Below are 26,402 nucleotides of genomic sequence, written 5' to 3'. Positions count from 1 at the left end.
CGGTAGGGTTGCATATTTGGTGCACTTGACAAACTGAAAACTTGACGTAATGAAAATTTGATGAATTTAAAATAGGAATATAATCATCCTCCGTTAATTAAGAATCTATATGCAAAATTTCAAGTTAATCAGTCCAGTAGTTCAGAGGTGATTATGCGTCAAACATAATTTTCCTATCCCGTACTGCCAGTTCTTTACTTTATTATATTATAGATTGGTGAGCCTAAAAAAGGTCCTATCCACCTAAGTAAGTTTTTTTGGGTTGCCAAAACATAGACACCTTTTGGGGGGAATTATATAACTCTACCCATTTTTTCGTGAAATAACAATGATCAATGCTCTTACCAACAAAAATCGATGGCAAGTGGAAAATATTTATAAAGGTGTCACTTTTTGTGAGTTATTATGCTGTAGTATTTAAGATGAATAGGATATGGAAACTACAGAATCTATTCCAGACAACTTATGGTTAGTTGGTGAAATTAATTAAAAGTTTAAAAATATCAAAATGATTATAATTTTAAAAGGTAATAATTGTCTTGATACTGAGTTCTCTTGGTCAACAATATTTTAATATTGAAATTTATCCAATCATAAATTTTACAGAAATCATTCTATTTGCATTAACCATTTTTTATCGATTCTTATAAAATTATTATTCATGACAATGAATTGTTAAAAATATAGATTAAATAAAATGAGAAGAGGCCTGTTCTGTATTAATGTTCGCGAAAGTATTCACATGTTTTCCACTTGTGATGGATAGCTAAAATTGGACTAAAACCTGCGCTATCTGCTATCTCGTCTGTTAATTTTTTTTCTAACGTACCACTATAGCATTGAGTTAACATAGACTTAGCAAATAGCTGGAGATAGCGAATAGCTCGACTTAGCCAATGCTGCACGGTGAATTTTAATCGCGGAATCTGATTGGCTGAAAAGTTCAGCGTTCGGCGAACGGCGTGGAGAACTGTTAAAAGAGCGGCTAGTGGCACGACGAACGGTTTGGAGAACTGTTTAACAGCACGGTTAACATTTAGCAGAACGGTTTGGCGAACGGTTTGGCGGTTGTTTAACAGCTGAGTGTTAACATTATGAAACATATGGCTAATGTTTGATGCACGGCAGATTGTACGATTCGCTACGCTGTTTGAGGTTCGGTTCGGCATGTGTGGAAATACCTTTATTGACCGAGCGAAGTGAGGTCTAAGATTCAAGTCGACGGTTTGGTATTTCTCCTATCACGTACACCCTGAGTAGCTTCAGAGGTGGGTGATTGATACCCAGGTGTTGCTCCTGGATGACTTCGCTCAGTCGTAATGTGAGCGGGGAAAGGAGGCAAGTCAAAGTTCCTCTTCCTTCTTCTTTGTGCCTCAGCTGGCGTGAACAGCACCTCCTGGTGCTTCTGACGGCGTGAAGGTCGCTCTCTTCTCTGATGACACCACTTTGATGTAATTTTGTATTGGCCTTACGGCCTCGGTTCCGCTCCAGTGAAGTAGGAAGAGGAAGGATAGACAGGACAGGGACGGCAGACAACGGTCCGCTGTGCCCTGGGGAAATGGAAGGATAGGGACGGCAGACAACGGTCCGCTGTGCCCTGGGGAGATGGAAGGACAGGGACGGCAGACAACGGTCCGCTGTGCCCTGGGGAAATTGAAGGATAGGGACGGCAGACAACGGTCCACTGTGCCCTGGGGAATGGAAGGATAGGGACGGCAGACAACGGTCCGCTGTGCCCTGGGGAGATGGAAGGTTAGGGACGTACGGCAGCCAACGGGCCGCTGTACAAGGACAGGAGGTCGGGGACGTACGGCAGCCAACGGGCCGCTGTACAAGGAGCAGGAAGGTTGTGAGCGGAATGTTGTGGTCTAGGGTTCGTCCGGCGTTTAAATACTCCCCCAAAGTGGAGGGGATGGAGTTGTGCCGCCGCCAGAGGCGGTGGAAATCGTCTCGATGCGCGGAAGATGGTGCGCCATCGGTACCTTCCTTATCTCCGCGGTTGGCTAGCTTTGCTGATAGCCGAGCGTCTTTCAATAATATTATTAACTATTTTCTCGTCACAGTTTTACTTTGTGACACTCCTAATGTTTAAATATTTACTATATTCCAAAATATAGAAATGTTGTTCTCGTTGGAGATATTAATATAGATATTTTGAGAACTGACAGACATTCACTAAGTTACTTAAATGTAATGAGTAGTAACGGCTTCAAGTCTTTTATTAATGGACCAACTAGGAGTATTGATGATAGTCACTCGTGCATTGATCATATATTTTTTAAAAATACATCAAATAATTCAATTAAAACAGAAACTGCTAGTATTCTTAAAATAAATGTTAGTGATCATTTTGCAACTGCGCTGCATTTAAGTTCTAATCACATAACGAAAGAAAAATCTCTTGCCCAAAGAAATATAATTACTAAAATAGATTTAACTAAACTGGAAACTTACTTAAAAAATGAAAAATGGTTGTTTCTGTATAATCAAAATAGAAATGATAATGATAACAATAATGAAAGTAACAATGATAATCACAAGGAGGTGGACACGTTGGTTGAAAACCTTACTCATAAAATAAAAAAATATAGAGCTTTCTTCTATAGAGATTAAGCTTAATCACAAAAAGAAACCACTTAAGCCTTGGATCACTCAGGGGCTAATCAACTCGATTAATAAGAGGGATAAAATGGCTAAAAAAGTAAAACAAGAACCTTCAATACAAGTTTGAAAAATGAATTCAAATCCTATAGAAACTTATTGAATAATCTTATTACCAGCACTAAAGATAATTATTATAGAAATAAAATTGATGAATGTGGCAAAGATGCAAAAAAAATATGGACTTACATTAACGAGCTGCTAAATAAGGGAGGAAATGAGTGTAGTAGAATAAAACTGAATGCACAAGAATTAAATGAATATTTTGTAAATGTGGGTAAGACTTATGCAGATAAAATAGCGAAATATGAAAACCAAACTGATTATAAATTTTATTATAAAAAAGATAATTCAAGTCTAGGAAACTCGTTTTTTTTAAAACCTGTCATAGAAGATGAAGTAAAAAATGTAATATATAGTCTAAAAAACAATACTAGTCCAGGCATAGATGGCATTAATAGTAAGATTTTGAAAAAAATAGCGCCTTTTATAGCTTGGCCGTTGACTTTTATAATAAATAAATGCTTTGAAAGAGGATTTTTTCCAACTTCATTCAAGATTGCTAAGATTAAACCACTTTTCAAATCAGGGGATAGGAAACTTGCAGAAAATTATAGACCAATTAGTTTATTAAGTTCATTGACTAAAATAATGGAGAAATTGATAAAAAAACAGATTATTAAGTTTTTAAACAAACACAAAATAATAGAAGAGAATCAGTTTGGTTTTCAGAGTAAAAAGAGTACAAATGATGCCCTGATCAAATTCTCGAACGCGGTTTCAGATCGTTTGAACCAAGGAAAGAAAACCCTAGCTATCTTCCTGGACCTAGCAAAAGCTTATGACACTGTGTCTCACGATAAGTTATTGGACAAATTAGAGTGGGTTGGCATAAGAGGATTACCTTTGAAATTGTTCAAGAGCTACTTGTCAAATAGAGCACAGATTTTATCACTTGATGACTCAGTAAGTGAAATACCTCTTTCATGCTATGGTCTCCCTCAAGGCACTGTCTTATCACCTATCCTCTTCCTGTTATATGTGAATGAAGTACTTAGATTAGAGTTGAATGGAGGGGAAGTATATTCATTCGCAGATGACACAGTGTTGTTGTATGGGGGTGAAACATGGAATGAGACCTATGAGACGGCCGCTAAAGGCGTCTCTACACTAAAAAGATGGTTGGATTTCAACTCCCTTAGTTTAAATATTAAAAAAACAAAGTATATTGCTTTTTCAAGGAGTATTGCTGGAAGAGAAGAAACGAACTGTGTACTTAAACTGCACATTAATTGTGAGAATTTTAACAATAATTTAGCTGCATGTAACTGCCCTGAAATAGAAAAAACCAGCCACATCAAATACCTAGGTATAATTATTGATGAAGGATTTAAATGGAAAAGACACATTGATTATTTGTGTGAGCGATTAAAGTTTGTATCCTATAATTTCTATAAATTGCGGTCCATACTCCAGATACCAATGTTAAAAATGGTTTACTTTGCAATTGTACAGTCCCTACTGCAATATGGATTAGTGGTTTGGGGGGGAGCATTCAACACTCATCTATTAGCTCTATTTATAATACAAAAAATGATTATAAAAACAATACTAAATAGACCCATGATATACCCTTCTATTCAAGCCTTCAATGAAATTAAAGTGATGACAATCCGCCAGCTGTATGTATTGAACGTCTTTAAATACTTTCAGAGTAACAAAAATATATTTTTTAAAATAAATAACGACCTACATCTCTGCTATCGTCAGTTTGTAATTCAACAGCAACTAACTATCATCATGGCAGTGAACTGAATGTTGATGTTGCAAGACAAAGTTCATCAGAGGTTTACACATGAAAATATCTACTACCAGTCAAGGTAATTTTTTTCCTAAATGCTATTATATATAGGAATTGTATTTTTAGGATTTGATTATGATAATTTATTTGGTTATCATTTAATTTCACAAAATGTACCTGTCCTCACTTGAGGCCTACATGTTTTGAGTATTTGTAGGTTATGTTGCTTTTTTGAAAAGCATATTATTTTGATAAATTTCATTATTCTACTGTTCTTATTCATGGGTAATGTTCATATTATATGATAAATTAAACTGATATCATGCACAAACATTTTAGATGCATGCATTCTCTAATTTCTAGCCATTAGGTTCTACTGTCCTCATTTGAGGCATCTATGTTCTGGAATGCTACTTCTTTTGTCCTCACATGAGGCCATCATGTGAATGGAAAACATCATATCACTATATTGCAGCAATACTGCATTTTAGCTAACCAAACAAATTTTACTATTTTCTAGGTTTTTATTCAACAAAGTTCATAAATTCTGTTATATATTTGATATTGTGAATGAAAATTACAGTAATAAAGAATAGTTCATCATACAAAAATCTTCAATAGTATTCCAATCATCTAATATTTTATTTCAAAAACTCTTATTTCCTATTCTTGATTGTTTCAGATAATGGAGGACAATTCACATAAAGGAGGAAGAAAACTTAGGGAATCTTCAAGGGCAGTGAAACACCTGAATACAGCTGAGATTGCTGAGTTCCTTGCTGAATCAGATGATGAGCTTTTCCTAGACAATTCAGATGAAGATCCAGATTATGAGGATGGTGATTCTGAAAGTGATGGTGAGGATGGTGATCATACACCTGAGCATCTGGACATTGTTGATGATCACCAGATCGAAAATCAGCAGACTGTTCAAAATACAGTACAGCCTAATCTACGAGATGAAATTTGGTTTAGTGAAAAAGACAATTCTCATTCTGTAGGTGTTCCTGAATTTCTGGGTTCTCATAAGGTCAATTTTGTAGGGGATGTTCCATTAGATTATTTTTTGAAACTTTTCTCAATTGATTTGTTGGAGGAAATTACATTCCAAACAAATTTGTATGCTTTACAAAAGGGTAAAGAAAATTTAGCATTGTCTATATCAGAATTGAAAATATTTTTAGGTGTTGCTCTAGTTATGTCATACATAAAGTATCCTAGGATAAGACAATACTGGTCACAACAGGCAGGACTAAGAATGGACCTTATTGCTGATGCAATTTCAGTAAATCGATTTGAGGAGATCAGGCAGTACCTTCATTTCATTGATTCAAATTCAATTCCTGCTAACAATACTGATAAAGCTATTAGAGTAAGACCAATTCTTGATAAGTTACATGAGAATTTTCATGCTGCTGTTGATGCAGAAGAGTGCCACAGTGTGGATGAGATGATGATACCCTTCAAAGGGCGCTCTTCTCTCAAACAATACCTTCCCAGAAAACCAAAACGTTGGGGTTATAAGATGTGGGTTCGAGCAGGAATCTCAGGCTATGTTTACTGTTTTGAGTTGTACCAGGGTGCTTCTGGGGGCCGAGCAGATATAACTGATTGTGGGGCTGTAGGAGATGTGGTTCTCAGACTATGCCATGATCTGCATGGCAAGAATCATAAGGTGTATGCAGACAACTTGTTTTCTTCAATACCTTTAGTTAAAAAACTCAGAGATTCAGAAATATGGTATGTGGGTACAATGAGAATCAACCGAATGAAGAATGCTGATAGAAAACTGAAAAGCCACAAGGATCTCAAACAAGAAGGTCGAGGTAGTTCATCACAAGTTACATCAAACAATGATGTAACTATTACTCGTTGGTTGGATAATTCATTAGTTCATGTGGTATCTTCCTATGCAGGGAAAACTCCAGAAAGTGAAACTGAGAGATTCAGCAGGAAAGAGAAAAGGAGAGTACCAATTAAAAGACCATTTAGTGTTGATTTATACAATAAACATATGGGGGGAGTGGATTTGATGGACTCTCTGGTTGCATTGTACCGAAATGATGTGCGCAACAAGCGGTGGTATATGCGAATATTTTATCACATGCTGAATGTAACTGTAGTAAATGGATGGATTCTATGGAAGTGGAATGACCACCAGAAAATGGACTTGTTGGAATTTAAAAGTCGAGTTGCTTCAGGTCTGATCTATACAGGACTGGCTGAACTGAATCGTAAAAAAAGGGGACGTCCTTCTTTAGAGGAGCAAACACCAGCACCAGTGAAAAAAAGAGTTACAAATTCAGTTCCTTTAGAACTGAGATTTGATGGAGGGTCTCACTTTCCCAAAAAAACTGAGGGAAAATTTGCAAATAGGTGCAGGGATAAGCACTGCCAAAGTAAAACAAGGTATGAATGTAACACATGCAAAGTACCAGTTTGTCCTGAGTGTATGTTATCCTTTCACACCAAGTGAGTAATATGGCATATAACTGATTGATTGATTGATATTTTATTTCTGTATTGTTTTTTGTGTATTTAAATATTACCCTATTTTTATTGTAAAATTATTCTTGTGTATTTACTAATATTAATAATAATATTCATGGTGAATAAAAGTATTACAAAACAATTTCTGGTTGTTATTCTTATTCCTTAAACATATATGCAGACAATGCATATAGATTATAAGATAGTGACTTACATGCATAATGACCTCATATGAGGACACATTAATTACACAATTATGTAATGAGGAAATTAATATAAAACCAGTGAGGGATGTTTTTGTACTCATTTTAATTGATAAACAGCATTGAAAAAATTTTTTTCAAAAATATTTAATAAATCATGCATGAGAGGGTTAAAATATTAAGATACTCGAGAGAATTTTTTAATTTTTTTGTTGTAAATTCTGTTTCGATTCCTCGTTTCAGAATTTACTATTCTGTAAAGATATTTGCTTCTGTGCTAAATCAATTTAAATCAGGTTAAGCGTATTATAATTTCATCTCCTACTCCCACTGGCGAACAAGAGTCATCTTATGCCAGTGGTTTTTTCACTTACCGTTTATTATTATTACACTTTGGTTGTATTGTATTGTCATGTTGAGCTTTGTTTGATTCATGTACGTATATGTATTTATGAGTGTGGAATAAATAAATAATTTGAAAAAAATAATTTGAAATGTTTATATGTTGCGCAATTACGGCGAAACGCGGTAATGAAATTTGACAGGTATGTTCCTTTTTATTGCGCGTCGACGTATATACAAGGTTTTTGGAAATTTTGCATTTCAAGGATAATATAAAAGGAAAAAGGAGCCTCCTTCATACGCCAATATAAGAGTAAAAATCAGACTATAGAATTATTCATCATAAATCAGCTGACAAGTGATTACACAGATTTGTGGAGAAGCCAGTCTATTGCTGTATTTCCATAAGGTCTATAGTTTTAATCAGGTACTTGTGGATGAGAATACTGCGTGAGGTCTAATGTTCACAGAACTACTAGTATATATCCATTTGAGATTTAGTTCCGTATCTGGTGTAGGTATTATCGATGTTGAAATAATTATTGATAGTAAATCAAATCACACATATGTTTCTCAGAACCTAAAATTTTTTTTTTATAACAGTCCAGTCAATATAGACATGAAAAAGGGGATGTGCTTTCAATAAAATTTTATAGTTCTGATTTTTCAATATATTGTTTGGATACATAAGAGAAGACCAGAACCAATTTTTGCATCCAAAATTTCCTTGTGCTAGATACAGAATGGCCCAGAACACCTGGTATTTTCGGTTCATTTTCTAGTTTCCAGCTTTTTTCCGCCAAATCCAATCGTAGGACAGTTGAAATTGCTCTCGCCTTTTTTCAGATTATAAAATTCTGAATAAAATGAAATAATCCGGAGCTCTCTATATCTGATGTGTTCTGAGTTACAAAAACGAGTAAAATTTCAACAAACTAATCAATTTTAGTTTTCAATCAACAATATCTTCTAATTGCCACAATTAAAATGTATAATTCAAAATCCTTCTGGGCGTGACTTTGTGCGCTCTCTGGTCTCAGAGCACAAAATTACGCCCAGAGGGATTTTGAATTGAACACCAATTTATATACTGTTAGTGACTGGACTAGAATGTTTTAAAGGGTAAAGGGTAGGTTAGGGAGTTTTGTTTTTCTTCTAAATTGCCTTTTCATATTATTCAAAATACAGTGTACAGTTATAATCGTATAATGGTGCTACATTTTTATGAAAAACAAATACTTGTGCACTTTGGAAATTTTTATTTTAGAGTATTATATTTTTACAAATTGACCTGAGTAACTACATAACACCCCCCCCCCAACCTACATTTTTAAATATTAATCATGTGTTTTAACCAGCGAGGAAAACCGGGAAAAAACGTAAAATATACGGGAAAGGTACGGGAATTGTACGGGAATTTTTTGAGCCTGATTCAGTGGACACTCTGTATTCTCCACTTATCTCTCTCCTCTCCAACCATAATCTTTTCATTCCTTAATGCTAAGTTGTCTGCCTCTAGTGCTTCAATAGAAACAGACATCGACATTACTTTTTCAGACTAATGTCTATTCTCCTCTCTAAGCGTCCTAATCATTTCATCGAGATCAGTACTCTGTGTGTGAATTTCAGCTTTCATCCTTTCAACCTCATTTTTCAACTCACTCGAGAAAGTTATAAGATCATCCCTCTGATGCAGAAGTTCCAGTTCCCTTATACTTTGTGATTCGTCCACATTAATTGTTCTGAAATTTGGTGTGTTGACACCCATATCATGCATTTTCGGCGTACATAGTGCACCATGTCCACAACTCGTCGATTTTTCTGGGGTGCACTGGGGAGCAGGCGAACCAACTTGTGATGTAGGCGTATTACAATAATTATTATCAATGTTCTCCAAACTTGCAGAATGTATATCAGCATCAAAGCCCATATGATTGTGTGCTCCAGCAGATTCGATAATTTTTGCCATTTTACTGTCAGTCTTTACAGTCACAGAACAGCCAACCGTGAGACAACGCCATGATACATTTCCATTCAATAATGCACGGTCTTTCCTATAACTAAAACCATTGACTTTTATATTCCTCTTTTTTGTTTCAAAAAACTCAATCAATGACATATTGTGCAAAAATAATGTAAAAAAGAACAACTCAATATGATGACAGAAATTACTTCTCCGTTAGCGTAAGTCTTTCAAAAACATAACATACGAAAAAATTATTTGAATTGAGCGCTCTCTCAATAATCGGCTTTGATCGGTGGGTGCGAGCAGAATAACAAGCCTATAGTACGGAATACGTAGGTCAGTTTCACTTTCAGCATGCGATAACCAGTACAACAGCAACCCTTGTCTAGGCTCAATTTTCAAGGTTGAATCAGGAAATGACTGTTCTTGATTGGTTGCTATAGCAACGAAAGGACGCGCACTATAAGAGCTGTCAAAAACAGGTGTGTAACAGCTGACACGGATTCCCGCCGAAATAGTTCTAGGTTATTCGACAATCGGAACCGGCATAACAGTTCCAATTCTGATGTCTATTATTATGTTATCAAGAGCAAGCGATAAGCGTGAATCGACAAACTACAGTCAAAAATCCAAGAAGAAACAACTAACCAAATCTTAGGTTATGGTCAAATTCGAATAAGAACTGAGAGTTAGCAGAGTTATTTCACATTGCACAAAGAATTCACTCGAATCAAATAGTAAAACATCACTATTGCTATGCAATATCACTGAATATCTCTTGAAACTATTCAAAAACTATTAAAAATACAGAGGTACACTTACAATGAATTGCCAAAACCAGCGCATGCGCGGAAAAAACCCTTTTTTGGATGAGCAGTGAGCCATTAGTGAGCAAAACCAACTTTCATGACTGTTGATATTATACATTATTTCAAATGATAATCTACAAAATAGTGAAGTTTACATACTTTGCATTTATTTTCAAGATAATAGTAGACGCTTGAAAAAAATCAAGACGCTATTTTTTTAATGTATTTGGAGACTTCATAAATAATGTAGTGAGATCCATTATTTAAACTGTCAGCATTCCTCATAAATAACTTCCATGCTTTTCCTCCGAACAATGCTAAAAATGGATATCTATATATATAAAAGCAAAATGGCACTCACTCACTGACTGACTCACTCACTGACTGACTGACTCACTCACTCACTGACTCACTCACTCGCAGAACTAAAAATCTACCGGACCAAAAACGTTCAAATTTGGTAGGTATGTTCAGTTGACCCTTTAGAGGCGCACTAAGAAATCTTATGGCAATATTTTAACTCTAAGGGTGGTTTTTAAGGGTTTAAAGTTCGTCTTTTAGCATGTATATTCTTCTTATTCCAATATCTTGAAATTATAAATTGAAATGTCCATACCATATGTTAATATAGAACTATAATCTAGAGAGAGTACCTCTTCGAAACAGTTGTTCTGGTAACAAAATTTAAAATTTTGTCAGGTTGGCATTAAGTTGATTTGACTTTGTTAGGTTGGCACCAAGTTGAAGATTGAAATGCATTTATCCAGGATCTCTTAATATACCAATTTATCCAGTACCTCCTCAATACCTATTTAGGAGGTCCTGATTTATCGCGGAAAAATTGATTTAGTACTGCTACTTCAATCAGAGCTATTCCTGGGAATATTATATTACTAGCCGTCAGGCTCGCTTCGCTCGCCATATCCGTTTAGCCAGACGTTTAGTCTGGACCTCCGACTGGATCGTCCTAACATATGATAAAAATATGACTTAACATTTCAAATTTGGTAGGTGTGTTCAGTTGGCCCTTTAGAGGCGCAATAAGAACGGATTTGGAAAAATTTCCAAAGATACGCCCAAAATCTGCGTTTTTTTAGCGTTTTCTCAGCTTTATCGAGAACAAATAAACAGAAAATGTACTACAGAAGCTCAGCTGGGGTGCAATAATGTTGTGTTAGAAGGAATTTGAAATAACGCCAAAGTTACGCCCGAAATTAGCGTTTTCTCAGCTTTTCTGCGTTTCCTCACCTTTTTCAATAATTGATGGAAATATATTTTCAAAAATTCAGTACACAGGTTTAGCTGAGGTGGAAGAATTTTATTTTGTTCGCCAAAGATACGCCGATATATAGTAACAGGTGTTTTTCGAGATCAAATTGACATAATAAGTTCAAATTCGGTACAGAGGTTCCGCTGAGGTCTACATGCAGGCGAGCGAAGCAAGCCCGCTGAACTCATTCTTGGACGATCCAGTCGGGGGTCCAGGGGACGGAGCCCCCTGGCTCGACGGATATGGCGAGCGAAGCGAGCCTGACGGCTAGTCAAAAATAATTTTTTAAGAGGTTGGAAAATTATTTGTTATTGTAAACATTCTTTTCTCCCTTTACGTCTTTGAAATTTATAAATATCTCACGAAATCATATGATCGATGTCAAAATTATTGATGTTGGTTGGATAAATGAGGAATCAGGTCAGCCATTCATAGTAGTGCTTCAAAAATTCTGTCCAAACTAAACGTTCAATTCGTTTCTATCCAGCATACCGATTGGTGGTTTAAACTGCGTTTAAGTTTACTCTAGACTCAACTTAAACCGAGCATCTGCATACGGGCCTAAATCTGGCCAGTAATGGTAAAACATGCATGATACACTGTCGTCATACATTCAAGTGTCATCTCAGCTGTGATCACAACGAAACGCTTCGGGAAAAAGTTTTTGAAGTTAGGTTTTTGTATCTTCTATTTTTCTTGTTTATTTCATTTTCCCTACTCTATTTGAGGTTAAATTATTTTTTCTCGCTATTTATGAATATGCATGATAAATATGTGTATGTGCATGATAAATATGCTTGAAGTGTATGTTCAACCGTTAGTGGCCAGCGTTACCCATAATTCAAATCTTCATTAAATTATGACCACTACTAGTAGACTGTGACCCACTCGTAAATTAATTATTCTGCTTTGTACTTCAACTGTTAGCAAAAATTCGTTTAATGTTATTTGGAAGAATCAAGAATGTCTTATCTTGGGCCGTTCCTCACTCACCTATTGGGTGTTGTGACCATAAATGTCGGCCGCCAATCGGTTAGTGTGGAAATAGCCCAACTGACATATTTATTTCAAATCAGCTCTTTTTATAGATCAGCTCGCTATCATTCATCCATAAAACAAAAACATGGTTTTATCAATTAATTTGTGTACCCTCTACTAACACATGTAATCTATTTTCTACTAGAACACATCTCCAATCTGCAAACAGCTTCTTTATTATATGAAAATTATTTTTCAATTTATTATAATTTTTTTGTAATGTAGTAGTAATCCTTGCTCATTGTTGATTTGTTATTTTTTAGTGAGTGTTGACAGACCGTCTCAGTCGTCTGGAGTTCAAAGTAGACAAAGCAGTCTTCCCTATCTGGAGGATGAAGTCGACCAAATTCTATGGAAACAGGATGGAAAAGTGCAAAGGAAACGCGATGAAAAACTGTGAGTTTTCACAAAACACATTCATATATTTGCAAATATTCAATCATAGTCCAGCCAATAAAAAGTTATAGAGGGAAAAGACCCCGCAGCTCTGTTCAGAGTAGTAGGAGGTAAACATATTAAAAGTACCCACCCCTACCCGCTTAGCTAAGGAGGTAGGGTGGTTCAAAGGTACCATTTTTTCGTTTCTCGCATATATCTCGGAAACTATGGTTGCCACGGACGTAACTATCAAGTAAAAAATTGAAGCTTACGAAATTTCCTACAACATCCAATCGACAACTTTCCCCATATCTCTGATAGCTTTTGAGATATCCGAGCCTCAAGGTGTGGCATTGAAAAAAAAACGTTCGCCTTCAATTTTTTTTATATATTCTGGCCTTATACCTTTTGAACTATTAATGAAAATATACACTCTTGTTATGAGCTTATAGAGCATCAAATTCTCTTCAATTTGATGAAAAAATTCAATATTTTACACATTTTCCTACGACCGTTGCAGCAGTTTTGTTGTTGATTGTGTAATCTTCACTATTAAAACAATAGATCAATTGACAAATAAATTTGAAGGGAATGTTAGAACCCAATTCTTGACTTTGTTGAGACTAGTTAGTAGGTAAACATAACGAAAGTCCCCATCTCTGCCGCTAGTGCTAGAGGGATGAGGGTAGTTTAAAAATTGAATTTTGTCATGTTCTATTTCCACGCTAATATCTGGGAACAATGCTTCCCACCAATATGACCAACTAAACAAAAATTAAGTTTGTTGAATTTCCCACGAGTATCGTTCATTAGAATTTTGTGATATCTTCAATAGTTTTCGTGAAATCTGCTCTTGAATGTCTGTGTGCCATTTTTAAAACACAGGTTTTCATCCAACCTTTTGCACTTCCAGGGCTTATTATTTTTTAAAGACTATGTATAAAAAGAATAAATACTAAGCGTAAGGTTGGAGGTTGGAGAGCATCAAATTCTCTTCAATTTAAGACTAACCTTTTCTTGGACTGTGTCATCACCTAAATTTGGCAGGAAAATAGTATAATGACTACTTTATTATTTTATCTACCAATGTTATTACATCAGTTATGACATCAATTGTCATTTGCATCGTAAATAAATAGATAATAAATGATTTTGAAGTATCATTCCACTATTTGAAAGTATTATCTTAACGAATTTACTCATGCCACCAATTGAAAAATAGAACAATAATATTATATAAAATCACCTCACTTGTATGAGCTACTTTATTAAAAACAATATGAAAACATGAAGTACCCATTTATTTTAAATTCAATTCTTAATTGCCAGAATTTAACAATGCAAAAAATCAAGGTTAATAAATCAACACTTATTACAAGAAAATAAAATAAAATTTACTACCGAGAACTAAAAACTAAAAATTGTTTCAGGCACCACAAGCAAAATAAAAGCCTTTGACCGCTGGTGGGAGTCGCAAAAAGTCCGATTTAAAATAAAAACTAAAAACAAAATACAAGATATGATAATACAAAATCGAGTTGATGACAAGAAAAAATACTTCAGTGCAAAAAACAAAAGAGTGATAACGAATTTTGAGAGAGAGAGAGAGAGAGAGAGAAAATTCCCATAGGAAAAACTAAAATAAAACAGAGATAAAAAATATGACTACCATTAAGGTCTCAGGAATTACAAAAAATAAAATAGAGATTGCTTTAAAAAAATATATAAATAAATATAGGCTATTATTATCACCATTCAGGTCCCAGGGAAAAGAAATACTTTTACTTAATCCAATCCTCTATTCCCTTCAAATCTACTCTTTGATAAATATCAAATGGAATTATATTAATAAATCTAGAACTCATATACATCAACTGTCTTCTTAACATGCTCAACTTAGAATCTTGAACAACATACCTCAGCGAACTGTCTGGTCTCAAGTTGTAAAATGTTTTATCAATCCTACAGAATTTATCTTTATTTTTGACTATATATTTGAAGAGACTCTTGAAATAAAGTTGCCTTACTGTCAAAACTTCGAAATCAAAAAATAGAGATCCACTTGGATACAGCCTAGGTTTATTTAATTCTGTTTTTATTATACACTTTTGAATTATGAATAAATCACTAATGTGGTTATCATAGGCCCCACCCCAAACGACTATACCATACTGTATTAACGATTGTACAAAAGCAAAATATATCATTTTAAGGTACTCTAGATTTAAGATTTTATTTATTTTATAGAATTTATAGGAAATGTATTTGAGTTTTTTACAAATAAAGCTTATGAGGGAGTTCCACTTCAAGTATTGGTCAATCATTACTCCCAGATATTTTATTTCATCAACTTCTTCAATATACGGACAATTGCATGTAAGTGTGTCTCCACAGTTTGTGTGTAACCTTATTTTTGTTCCATCTGCACATCTGCACATTGGGCTTTCCAGCTGCACTCGCGGCAAATCTAATAAATTCGGTTTTAGTTATATTTAAACTAAGTGTATTTGATTCCAATCTAGTTTTATCGTATTCATAACCTCTTCAGCAACCCTATACACATTATTCCAGCTATCTTCGGAAAAAAATAGCCGTGTCATTAGCAAAAGACACTATTTTTCCATTTTTGATATTTAGTTTTAGGAGACCATTAACATATAACATTTCATTTTAGTTTAAAATGTTTTAAATAAAAGGGTACTTCATGTTTTTATATTGTTTCAATCATTTTTATAACAATTATTTATTGTTTTGTCAAAATTACGTAGGTAATTTTCATCAAAGTTGAACATTAAAAAAAATGTCTGTGGTAAGACTTGAACCCACACAAAAGTCGCGCTCGCCACTACAAGACCAAGAGAACCCGTCGGAAGAGTAACTATTTGATTGGGCTTCCATCGCTACGTGAACTATGAATCACAAATTGAATCGATTTGTTTTCATTATGAAATTGAAATGAAATGATTGATAAAAATGAAAACCGGTTTATAACCATCCTTGATAAATTCAGAATCTTTATGCAAAATTTCAAGGTAATACATTTGGCAGATCTGATGATGCGTCAAACATGCATTTTATATCACGTTGATTTTAATTGAATCAACCAAATCAGTTTTTTTGCCAAAACAATAATCCAATTACATACAATAAATCCAAAACCAAATAAAATATAATACAATTTACCTTAAATTAACAAGAATACTGGATTAAATAAAATGTTCACTTACCCTGGCAAAACAAAAGTACTTTTTACTGAATTAAAACTAATTCGTATGCAAGTGGGGAATTATTTATTCTGTTAATAATATAGAAGTTGTTATAGAATGTGAAATGCTATTTTTATTGTATTTGTTGGTTGTTATTTGATGGATGTTGGCTTTTGCAGGTGTCGCCACGGCTCAAACGCGTGTTGTGTTCACTGCTCACCGCTGGAATCGTACGATGAGGCCTACTTGAAAGAGCAGAATGTAAAACACATGTCATTTCATGCCTATCTCAGGAAACTCACTGCCGGCGTCAACAAGTCAGTATCAACAGTTTCATCAATACGTATTGGTCAACAATAATTGAGTTCCATTATTTAATATAGAATCAAGTTACATTATTCTTAATAAAAGGAAAAGGCTGAAATTTGCAGGGAATTTTGTTCCAGGTTCAATGGCAGTTGGCAGTGCTGTAAAAATAATGTTCATGCGGATTCTATAATTCATTGGTCAGTTAGGAGCAATCCAATATGGATGGAGCTACCACTTCTACCGTCAACTGACAAATGAGTAGTGTCATCCGTTTTTTAACGGAAAAGAATGAAGATGTGACTGAAATCCATTGTACAATGTATGACTAATGACAGTTAAACATTCAGACTATGACTAAAGACATAGTGTAATTTCAACATCTGAAGAGAGTTGCTAATGAATTTTATGAAGCTTCAGGTGACGGTTGGTATCTTCGGCGATGTTTGGGGCACGTAACATGAATGGACGACCTCTCCGTTGTTCCTAGTGTTATGTGATTCTTCCTTCAACAGAGGATTGGAACAAACGAGAAGCAATTGGCCTTGACATAACGTCGTCACCTTACACACCACACAACTCATGGTGAATGTCAGTGCAACTTTTATTCTTTTTTGTTAAAGAATGGATTACTTTAACAATTTTTCATTTGGCGGTAGAAGTGAGTGGTAACTCCATGTTGGATTGCTCGTAACTGACGAATGAATCATGGCAGGCTCATGAATATTTCACAGCACTGCTACTGGAAGATTTAAGCCTTTTACTGCTATGTACAGGGTTATAGTATAAAACAAAAGTGCTATTTAATTCTGGAACGATTTTCGTATTTTCAAAATACAAATACAGTTTAATATAACAAACCCTAATCAAATAAAATCATCTGCACACATATTCATTTTGAATATCTTTAAGCGTATGGTACTCATAAATTTATGAGACTCAATGTAAAAGCAACCCTTGTAAAGGTGTCTTAGGTTTTACCGTTATAGTTTATTATTGTTTGACTGTAACTATTCATTAAATGCTATTATATGTATATTATCCATGCTAACAATGGATAAATTAAACGTTCAATCATAGTCATGATTGTCTTGAGAAACCATGCATTAGACTTTATTCACAAATCATCAAGTCATGAAGACCTGAATTTGTTTACCTGGCGACCAGAAAACTGAAAAGCCAATAATTGATTTTTCAATATTGCTGAACTAGTAACGCGTGCCCTTGTTGCACGTGACCAAATAGCAGCTATAGTGAGGAGAATGAATTTTTTCTCAGGGTGATAGCCAGATGAGCTCTAGGCTTGTGCACGGATACTGTGAATGATGCCTATTACTATTTGTAAGCTGCACATTAGAGATTAAACACATCAGTTAAAAACTCATAAAATTTAACTGATTGTTAGAATAACGAATATCAAATATATCGAACTGAATATCAATATTCAGGAAATTTTGTTTCATTACTTGGTTGAACCATAAAAGTTGAAATTTGGCAGCATAGTTTTTTCAATTCATATTTTCCTGACTGTTGAATAACATCAATGCTCCACCTTCAGCCAATGCTAATTAAATATTTTCTAGTGAATCTTACTTTAAAAGCGACTGAGTTGCAGCTATTAAGTTACCTAACCTAACAAAATTTAGATGCAATGAAATATGAGTCCAAGTAACCTAATAATGTTGTCCAATTTCAATTAGCCATTCCCAATATTTAGTATGTTGAATAAATTATTTTGTTATGATTGCAGGGGTAAATTCGTGACATTGGAGAACATAAATTGTAGAATAAAACCAGGATGCAAAGATCATCCCCCCTGGCCTAGAGGAATTTGTTCAAAGTGCCAGCCCAGTGCCGTCACACTCAATCGCCAGGTAAATTATTGTCTCATTCTGTATTCATTACCTCTATGTCATGATTTGTACAGTGTATTATTATTTTTGAAGGGACGGATCCAAGGATCCAAAGGTTCAAAGAACCCCACTCGTCAACCGAAGCTTATTGTGTTCCCAAGTAGTATGTTAGTTAGGTAAACCAATACCTGTGTCCTTTACAAGAACCAGGAGTTTTTCCCTATGCTAACATCCCATTCATCACTTGGTTGCTTGTCGCAATACAGTGTGATATGCTTGGCAGTCTCTTCAGACTGATTAGTCCTCGTGACCTAAGTAAGTTCCACTCCTGGCCTTCTTTGAAGGTCCTTCCGCTGAGGAAGGGGCGGCCAAGTTTCCTCTAGGGCGCCTGGCCACCCTTGACTCAGCCTCTTGACCCACATTTATACCTGGAGTTTCACCCATCTCTGGTCTCTTTTTGCCCCATCGAAACTTCGCAGGGTCAAAAGCCTCATCTCTCCCAAGAGTTTTGCCTAAATTTTCGCCCTTCTTTGAGCAGTGGTGAGGTTTGGTCTTTTCATCCACAAACTCGTGACCTATGTGAGTTCCACTCCTGGCCTTTCTGTAGGTCATTCCGCTGAGAGAGGGACGCCAAACTGCCTCTAAGGCGCCCGGCCACCCTCGACTCAGCCTCATAACCCACATTTATGCCTGCAGTTTCACCCATCTCTGGTCTCTTGGGCTTTTCTTTTTGCCACCCGAAACTACGCAGGGTCAAAAGCCTCACCTCTCCCAAGAAGTTTTGCCTGAATGGCCGCCCTTCTTTGATCAGTGGTGAGTTTTAGCCTCTCTACCAACAAACTCGTAACCTACGTGAGTTCCACTCCTGGTTTTTTTTTTTTTTTTTTGTTCCTTCCGCTGAAGGAGGGGTCGCCAAATTGCCTCTAGGGCACCCGGTCACCCTCGACTCAGCCTCTTGACCTACATTTGTGCCTGGAGTTTCACACATCTGTGGTCTCTTGGGTTTTTCTTTTTGCCCCTCCGAAGCTGCCCTGATGGGGCAGATCCCGTGGGTTTGAAGGCAAAGAAGCTTCTGGAGTTGCCTTGGGGTCTCTTTTAGTCGCCTCCTACGACAAGCATGGATACTGTGGGGGTGAATTCTAGTTTTCAACACATTCTTGAGTACGATGTTCGACTTGAAGCTCCCCCAACCAACAGGGGACTGTGCAGTTTATACTAAATTAACAATTGTCTCTCAAAACAATTGAAAAAGAGTATAATAATGTAATTGGATTTAGGCTACTACATATTCCTTAGAAAAACACTATACAACTTATTCAATTCAATCTAGACCACCAGACTATGATTTACGGTTTATTATAGATTATCTATACAAGGTAGATAGTGTAAGGAAACAGTCCAGATAAGGACGACTTACTGAACTAATAATCAATAGTTTGAATAGTTCCGCCAAGAGTTGTATGTTCGTTCAACTGTGATAACCTCTCAGATCAACATAAAATGATCAATTGAAAAATAATAATATTAGTTAATGAAAAGGCATTTTGTGAAAAATCACTATAAGGAAATTATGATTGTTAGAAATTAGAAATTGATTTCCCGAGAAATTTACTTTTATAGATTTTTCCTTGTATGCCCACGTATGTTAGTATCAAGTTAAGAACTTATCTATATTATAATAAAGAAAAAACTGGCTTATACACGTACGGGATAGGAAAATTATGTTTCATGTATCATCTCGCCTGAACTACTGGACTGAAATTAACTGAAGATTGTTTTAGGCCTATTTCAAGCTCTTCAAGATTCTACTCCTAATGTTTTTAATTAGTCAACTTTTAAAATAGACCCTTGCTGAGCAAGGGTTACCTGCTACTTAATGAAAAATTCAAATCTTGATGAAAACTAGATAATAACCAGCCCCGTCCAGGTTACTGAATTATTTAAATATTTCTATAAATATTTATATATAAATATTTTTTTTAATCAATTGAAGTTAAAATTCTAGGGCTTTTCGTGTCCTATACAGTTATTGACCCGGGTACATAGGGTTTGTTTGGTTTATTTATAAAAGCAGAATAAGCATGAAGAGCATCTTCAATATCGAGATCCATGTTTATTTATTTGGTTAGCACAAACAATACAATGATCAAGAAAGAAAAAAACAGGTTATTGCCTAAAACTTTTCCAATTTCGTAATCTAGTTTCAAATTGTCCAAATATTATACATAGGTTATGTCCATTTCAATTTCTACACTAAATCACAATCTGAGAATATAGATTAGAATAAAAACAAACAATTTCAAATTTGGATAGATTGATAGTAAAACTTTTGTAAAAACATGAAACAAACTTTAAATTCACAAAATAAAGAATGAAACCACTTAAATTTTGAGCTCAAAAATATCACGTTGACCTTAGCTACATAACAGCTGTTTCATAATGACGGTAGATGACATTTAGTTGACGAGTATTTGCTATTCCCAAAACGAGCAACTGCTCGGCAAACCACGCATGTGTGTAGATGTGTGCTCGTTAATCGTCAAATATCTAGACGAATAGTTTGCCGAACGCCGAACATTTGCTGCTTGCCGAATGACACATGTCTGGAGCCGGCTTAATGCATAGTGAATGATTTTATTACGAATACGTTGTTCGAATTAGATTGAATATTGGAATGTTCCCCCAAAATCGCATCAATATGGCCGCTCCATAAGGAACATGGGTGCCTACACAATAAAAGCTTTGATCAGATGACGAGCGTTATACCTTATAAGCCGGCTTCAGACATTCATCATTCGGCAAGCACCGAATATTCGGCGTTCGGCAAACTATTCTTCTTGCTATTTGCCGATTGACGAGCAGACATCTACGCAAATTCGTGGTTTGCCGAGCACTTGATCGTTTTGGGAATAGCAAATATTCAACTGAATGTTATCTACGGTTAACATAGATGTCGATGTTGATGATGCTCTTCTTGCTTATCCTGCTTTTATAAATAAACCAATCTAACCCTATGTACTTCGGCCAATAACTGTATAGAACGTAAAAGCCCTAGAATTTCAACTTCAATTAATTAAAAATAAATATTTGAAAATTTTTTAAAACATTAAAAGAATTCATGTTATAATTCAGTAACCTTGACGGGACTGGTTATTATCTAAATTTCATCAATATTTGAATTTATTAAATGAGCTTCTTTATATTATTAAAAGTGATTGATATTAATAACTTAACGTTCATGTACAGACTGTAATAAAATAAAAATCTTATCTACAAAATCAACTTAACCTCAATGTAGTAGATCCAAATCCAAAATAAACAACAAAATGATACAAGCACCATGCCGAATGTGTGGATGAGGGAAAGTTCGTCTTTTGCCGAACATTCGTCCACTTTGATGTGCGCAAAAGACCAACACTGATGGGAAACAGCGAGCACGAATGTTCGCTGCTTGCCGAGTAGACAAACATCCATCTACACTAATCGTGATTGGCTCGGTGTTCGCCGAATGACGCATGTCTGGAGCCGGCTTTATCTATTTTAAGGGTGGTTTTAATTGATAAAATCTTATTCTTGACTCACCTCAGAGCCTCTTGACGTGTATATGCCCGAACAGCCAGCTTGGGTAGATATTAGGTTACCGTAGGCGAGTTCAGAACTCAGCCTTACAAGATAAATTATTCCACTAACTTGAAACGCATATAGAGACCAGATTACTTGTATCGGATATGCGGCTTATATTTAATTGCTCAAACGAGATTAAGAAACAATATTCAATAGATATAGTGAGTGTCGGTTCACTCGACAAACAAGTTGGCACAAGAAATTGGTCTAGCTGAGTCTCAAGGAATGACTTCTTTTTTAAATAAATTCAACTATTCCAATTGAAAACTAGTGGCCACTATCTATTACTTAATCTAGTGCTTTTTATTTAATTTTGTTTGTCTGAGAATGAAACTACTTTTTTCACTTTTAGTTTGAACGTGATGAGCTAGCCTATTTCAAGTTACAATCACCATAATATGCTTAATAAATGCGTATATTATACGCATTGACAGAATCCAAGGGCAGGGCAGTGGACTGTGGATGATAGTTGGTATAAATACCTACAAATAAATCTTTGAATTCTGTACATAAAAATACTGATAGCTTGAAGTGTGGTGAGTACGCCAATAAAAGACTAAATGAATCAACAATATAAGATTTAATAATAATAAGATGATAATAGTAGGCAGATGGCCACATACAAAAACAATTGTATCAAGTATCTTGGGATCAATAAAATAATGATAGGCAGGTGGCCACATACAAAGGCAATTGTAAGTAGGTTAAGTTTGTGAATCCTTAAATAATAATAGGCAGATGGCCACATACAAAAACAATGAGTCAAATCTTGGGAAAATTACAACATGTGAAATAATGTAGAGAACTACAAAATTTAAATGAAATTAGGTCAATGACATTAATGATCATTAAGGTCTGACAATACAAAGGTAGTAATAATATTAAATTATTAATGATATTGGTATAATGATATTGCAATAAATGCAAAGGTATTAATAATGATACCTGAAATCAATATAAATTGAGTGCAATAATGAAAGTTATTACTAAGGTACAATAATAATGATTAAAAAATGACAATAAGCTGTAAAAAATGCTCAGCAAATAACATACATAAAAAATATGTGGCATAGGCCTTCAGTGATTTGAATGTCAAGATAGACTTCGACCAAACAATTAATAGGCGTTACTGGCCTTAGAATAACACTTAAAAGCTAAGGGTAGCTAATAAATACAATGTGAAGATAATCCAGGTAGAATATAGGCGACATGGGCCTTCAATGAATTGAATGTCAAGACAGACATCAATTAGAACGAGTAATAGGCGACAATGGCCTCAGAAAATCACTTGTAAAGCCAAGGGTAGCTGTCAAATCCAGAGAATTAATAGTTGCTACTATTGAATACAATATATATAGGCGTCAGTGGCCTCATAAAAATCACTTGTGAAGCCAAGGGTAGCTGTTAAATACAAAGAATAATTGCTACAATTGAATACAATTATATAGGCGTCAGTGGCCTCAGAAAATCACTTGTGAAGTCAAGGGTAACTGTTAAATACAATGAATTAATAGGCGTCGGTGGCCTTAGTGAATTACATGTCAAGATAGACATTAATAAAATAATAAGTAGGCGTCAGTGGCCTCAAAAAATCACTTGTGAAGTCAAGGGTAACTGTCAAATCCAATGAATAAATAGGCGTCGATGGCCTTAGTGAATTACATGTCAAGATAGACATTAATAAAATAATAAGTAGGCGTCAGTGGCCTCAAAAAAATCACTTGTGAAGTCAAGGGTAACTGTCAAATCCAATAAATAAATAGGCGTCGATGGCCTTAGTGAATTGCATGTCAAGATAGACATTAATCAAATAATAAGTAGGCGTCAGTGGCCTCAAAAAAATCACTTGTGAAGTCAAGGGTAACTGTCAAATCCAATGAATAAATAGGCGTCGATGGCCTTAGTGAATTGCATGTCAAGATAGACATTAATCAAATAATAAGTAGGCGTCAGTGGCCTCAAAAAAATCACTTGTGAAGTCAAGGGTAACTGTCAAATCCAATGAATAAATAGGCGTCGATGGCCTTAGTGAATTGCATGTCAAGATAGACATTAATCAAATAAAAGGTAGGCGTCAGTGGCCTCAATGAGTTGAATGTCAAGATAGACATTAATAAAACAATAATGATGTATACGTAAATGAAAATTGAAAAGAACGATTTACATAACCTGAATAAAATTTTGAAGAGGAGATGCGGCCAGGCAGACAGGCAACGACTCCGCAATACCAACAGGAACAGGACATCAGCAAGCGATGAAGTGATTAGGCCATGCAATGACAAGCATGGAAACGTCCATTACAGCAGGCGAATCCCCCAATGGAAAAGTAGGCTGGAGCGAGTAGAATTCCAAATGAATAATCCGATCTTCAAATTGTGGAATTTTTGGATTGATTTCCAAACAGTAGAGATGATGCACTTGAAAGTTTGAGGTTCACGAGGTAAAGCCAATTGTAGAAAAAATGGCAACTGAAGCTTACATGAGGTTGCAATTTTTAGACAAAGTTTATCCAATTTTACCAGAGTAATTGAGTGAAGAACTCGATGAATAATTGAATCACACTGAAGAATGGAACAAACGAATTAATCTGAAGAATAATTCACACTTTAAAAAGGTTTGTAGATCAAATGAATAGTGATGAAACGTTCACACGCGGTTGTAAACTTAGCAAAGTCTATCAAAGCAAATATGCGAAGCAATCGATGAATAATTGAGTCACAATGAAGAATAGAACAAACGAATTAATTTGAAGAATAATTCACACTTTAAAAAGGTTTGTAGATCAAATGAATAGCGATGAAACGTTCACACGCGGTTGTAAACTTAGCAAAGTCTATCAAAGCAAATATGCGAAGCAATCGATGAATAATTGAGTCACAATGAAGAATAGAACAAACGAATTAATTTGAAGAATAATTCACACTTTAAAAAGGTTTTGCAATTCCGATGAATTCAGATGAAAGGTTTAGACCGAGCGCAAGGTACGCACACTCGCCGACCTCCATGAAAAGAATAGACAGGAAAAGCTAAAAACGCTAGCAACAAAAACGAGAAGGCGGAAATGTAGCCACGTACGAAAACGTTTGGAAACGTATGTTGAAAAAGTGGCAAATATCTAAAAGGTAAGATGCCAAAAGACAAGATTAAATTCTAAAAAATCGAATAGCACAAATATTAAAATTACAACGGCAAACAATCCGACGAAAAAAATACGAATAAAGGTATAGAAAACCAGCTGATTGAGCAGTGGCAAAAAACCGCGACTGAGACGATACTGGTCTGCGCAGACGCACAAAGGACACAGCGCGCAGACAGACAGACATGATGACGACATGATGTCTACGTAGTAGCGGAGTAGTAGCGGAACGAAAAACAAGTGGAACCGTTCCAAAGATGCTTTGTCAGATTTTACATAAACTGGGCCCCTTGTGTCATACGGGGGTATGGCACAATAAGAAAAAGTAAGGAATATGTAAAATCTGGCAAGGCAATTGGAAATTGAAAACTGGGCCCCTTGTGAGAACCAGGGGAAAAGAACAATGAAACCTGAAAATACAACATGAACCATAAGAGCAAGGGGATTAACTAGAATCCTCATCAATGGGAAGAGGTGCTAAACTCGAAATAGCCCTCTTAAAGGTGCCGGAGGGAGTGAGAACAGTGACAACTCGAACCTTGTCGTCCTTACTGGGATGAACTTCAGTAATGCGCGCCAGCTTCCAAGTGGACTGCGCGGAACCAGGATCCCTCAAGATGACAACTGTACCGACCTTCAAATTTTCATAATTGTTTAACCATTTGCCTTTTTTCTGAAGAGTGGTTAAATATTCACGAGACCACCTATCCCAGAGCTCCTGAATAGAAACGGCAAGTTGATACCAACGCGAACGATGGTCAATGTGTTTGGTGTTGGGCGGCAAGAAGGGTAATGACGTAAGTGGACGTCCAATCAAAAAATGACCTGGAGATAAGTAGGCAAGATCATGTGGATCTTCCGACAAGGGAACAAGAGGGCGCGAATTCAAGATGGCCTCGACCTGAGCAGCAAGAGTACAGGTTTCTTCAAAGTTAAATACCTTGTTGAAAGTGACTACACGGAATATGCGTTTGAAATTTTTACCGCATTCTCCCAGAGTCCACCGAAGTGTGGAGCCCGAGGGGGAATGAAGTGCCATTGGATGTTGAGTACAGACATAGTGTCATGAATATCTGATTTGAGACGATCAGAGGACAAAAATTCGTGGAGCTCACGTAGCTCATTGTTGGCACCAACGAAAGTTGTGGCGGTGTCCAAAAAAATGGAATGCGGGATGCCACGACGAGCAGAAAAACGAATCAGAGCGGCAATAAATGCCTTGGAAGTAAGTTCCGAGACAGTTTCAATATGAACGGCACGAGTTACCATACACACAAACAGCGACAAGTATGCCTTAGAAAAAGTACGAGATTTGGGGC

The 26,402-nt window shown here is 35.7% G+C and overlaps 2 protein-coding genes across 2 annotated transcripts in view; both read left to right on the top strand.

The window, feature by feature from the left end:
• The window catches only part of LOC111043698 (nuclear protein localization protein 4 homolog), a 101,420-nt gene that overhangs the window by 12,093 nt on the left and 62,925 nt on the right, over positions 1-26,402 (top strand). The window contains exons 4-6 of the mRNA XM_022328717.2: positions 12,844-12,976; positions 16,344-16,481; positions 18,221-18,344. Coding sequence (XP_022184409.2) covers positions 12,844-12,976; positions 16,344-16,481; positions 18,221-18,344 — 395 coding nt within the window. The remainder of the gene's footprint in view (positions 1-12,843; positions 12,977-16,343; positions 16,482-18,220; positions 18,345-26,402) is intronic.
• On the top strand, positions 4,422-7,094 carry LOC111049892 (piggyBac transposable element-derived protein 3). Its single transcript, XM_039434463.1, has 2 exons — positions 4,422-4,541; positions 5,145-7,094. Exon 2 carries the CDS (start codon positions 5,148-5,150, stop codon positions 6,936-6,938), a length of 1,791 nt encoding a protein of 596 aa, XP_039290397.1. The 5' UTR covers positions 4,422-4,541; positions 5,145-5,147; the 3' UTR covers positions 6,939-7,094.

The sequence above is a fragment of the Nilaparvata lugens genome, chromosome 8, assembly GCF_014356525.2.
Source record: "Nilaparvata lugens isolate BPH chromosome 8, ASM1435652v1, whole genome shotgun sequence".
In the NCBI taxonomy this organism is placed as follows: domain Eukaryota; kingdom Metazoa; phylum Arthropoda; class Insecta; order Hemiptera; family Delphacidae; genus Nilaparvata; species Nilaparvata lugens.
The sequence above is the reverse complement of the archived record's forward strand: the minus strand, read 5'-3'. Positions and strand labels throughout refer to the sequence as shown.

Excerpts from the sequence above, each read along its gene's own strand:
- LOC111049892 (XM_039434463.1), top strand. The coding sequence starts at position 5,148 with ATGGAGGACAATTCACATAAAGGAGGAAGAAAACTTAGGGAATCTTCA.